Source organism: Nanorana parkeri, unplaced genomic scaffold, assembly GCF_000935625.1.
Source record: "Nanorana parkeri isolate BGI_ZX_2015 unplaced genomic scaffold, ASM93562v1 scaffold4432, whole genome shotgun sequence".
Classification (NCBI taxonomy): domain Eukaryota; kingdom Metazoa; phylum Chordata; class Amphibia; order Anura; family Dicroglossidae; genus Nanorana; species Nanorana parkeri.
Window position 1 is genome coordinate 5,979 of NW_017310694.1, and position 615 is coordinate 6,593.

Sequence of the window (615 nt, forward strand, 5' to 3'; positions counted from 1 at the left end):
GGGCTTTCTGTGATGGTGGTAGGCCGAATCCAGAACATTGTACAATTCCACGGGTAACCTGTATACCCCACATATGATGTATCCGAGTTCCTGACACCTTGGCACAGCTCCTCTTCAGGGTGGAGGTCCATAATGCTCAATGTCTTAGATGGTGTTACATTAGTGTACATGAAGTGTGTCATGGCTGCCGACTGACTAACATCTCTCCGTCTGATTGCATCTCCCTCTACACTTCTCTCTTCCTGCTGCACAGGATCGAAGCAGCACCACAGGCTCCCAGAGTATGTATCTCCCCCTGTATACCCCCCACTTCCTGCCTGTATACACCCACATCCTGCCTGTATACCCCCACTTCCTGTCTGTATACACCCACTTCCTGTCTGTATACACCCACTTCCTGTCTGTATACACCCACATCCTGCCTGTATACCCCCACTTCCTGTCTGTATCCTCCCTGTATACATCCACATCTTGTCTGTATTTCCCTCTGTATACCCTCACTTCCTGTCTGTATACCCCCACTTCCTGTCTGTACACACCCATATCTGGCTTGTATACACCCACATCCTGCCTGCATTTCCCCTGTAGTCCCCCCCACTCTGCCACATCCCTCCT

General features: G+C 50.7%; 1 protein-coding gene across 1 annotated transcript in view; it reads left to right on the forward strand.

Annotated features, from left to right (window-relative positions):
* Nucleotides 1-615, forward strand: part of LOC108803909 (disks large homolog 4-like) — a gene marked incomplete at its 3' end in the record, with an annotated part of 10,200 nt that overhangs the window by 5,953 nt on the left and 3,632 nt on the right. Inside the window, exons 5-6 of the mRNA XM_018575703.1 lie at nt 119-164; nt 254-281. Coding sequence (XP_018431205.1) covers nt 119-164; nt 254-281 — 74 coding nt within the window. The remainder of the gene's footprint in view (nt 1-118; nt 165-253; nt 282-615) is intronic.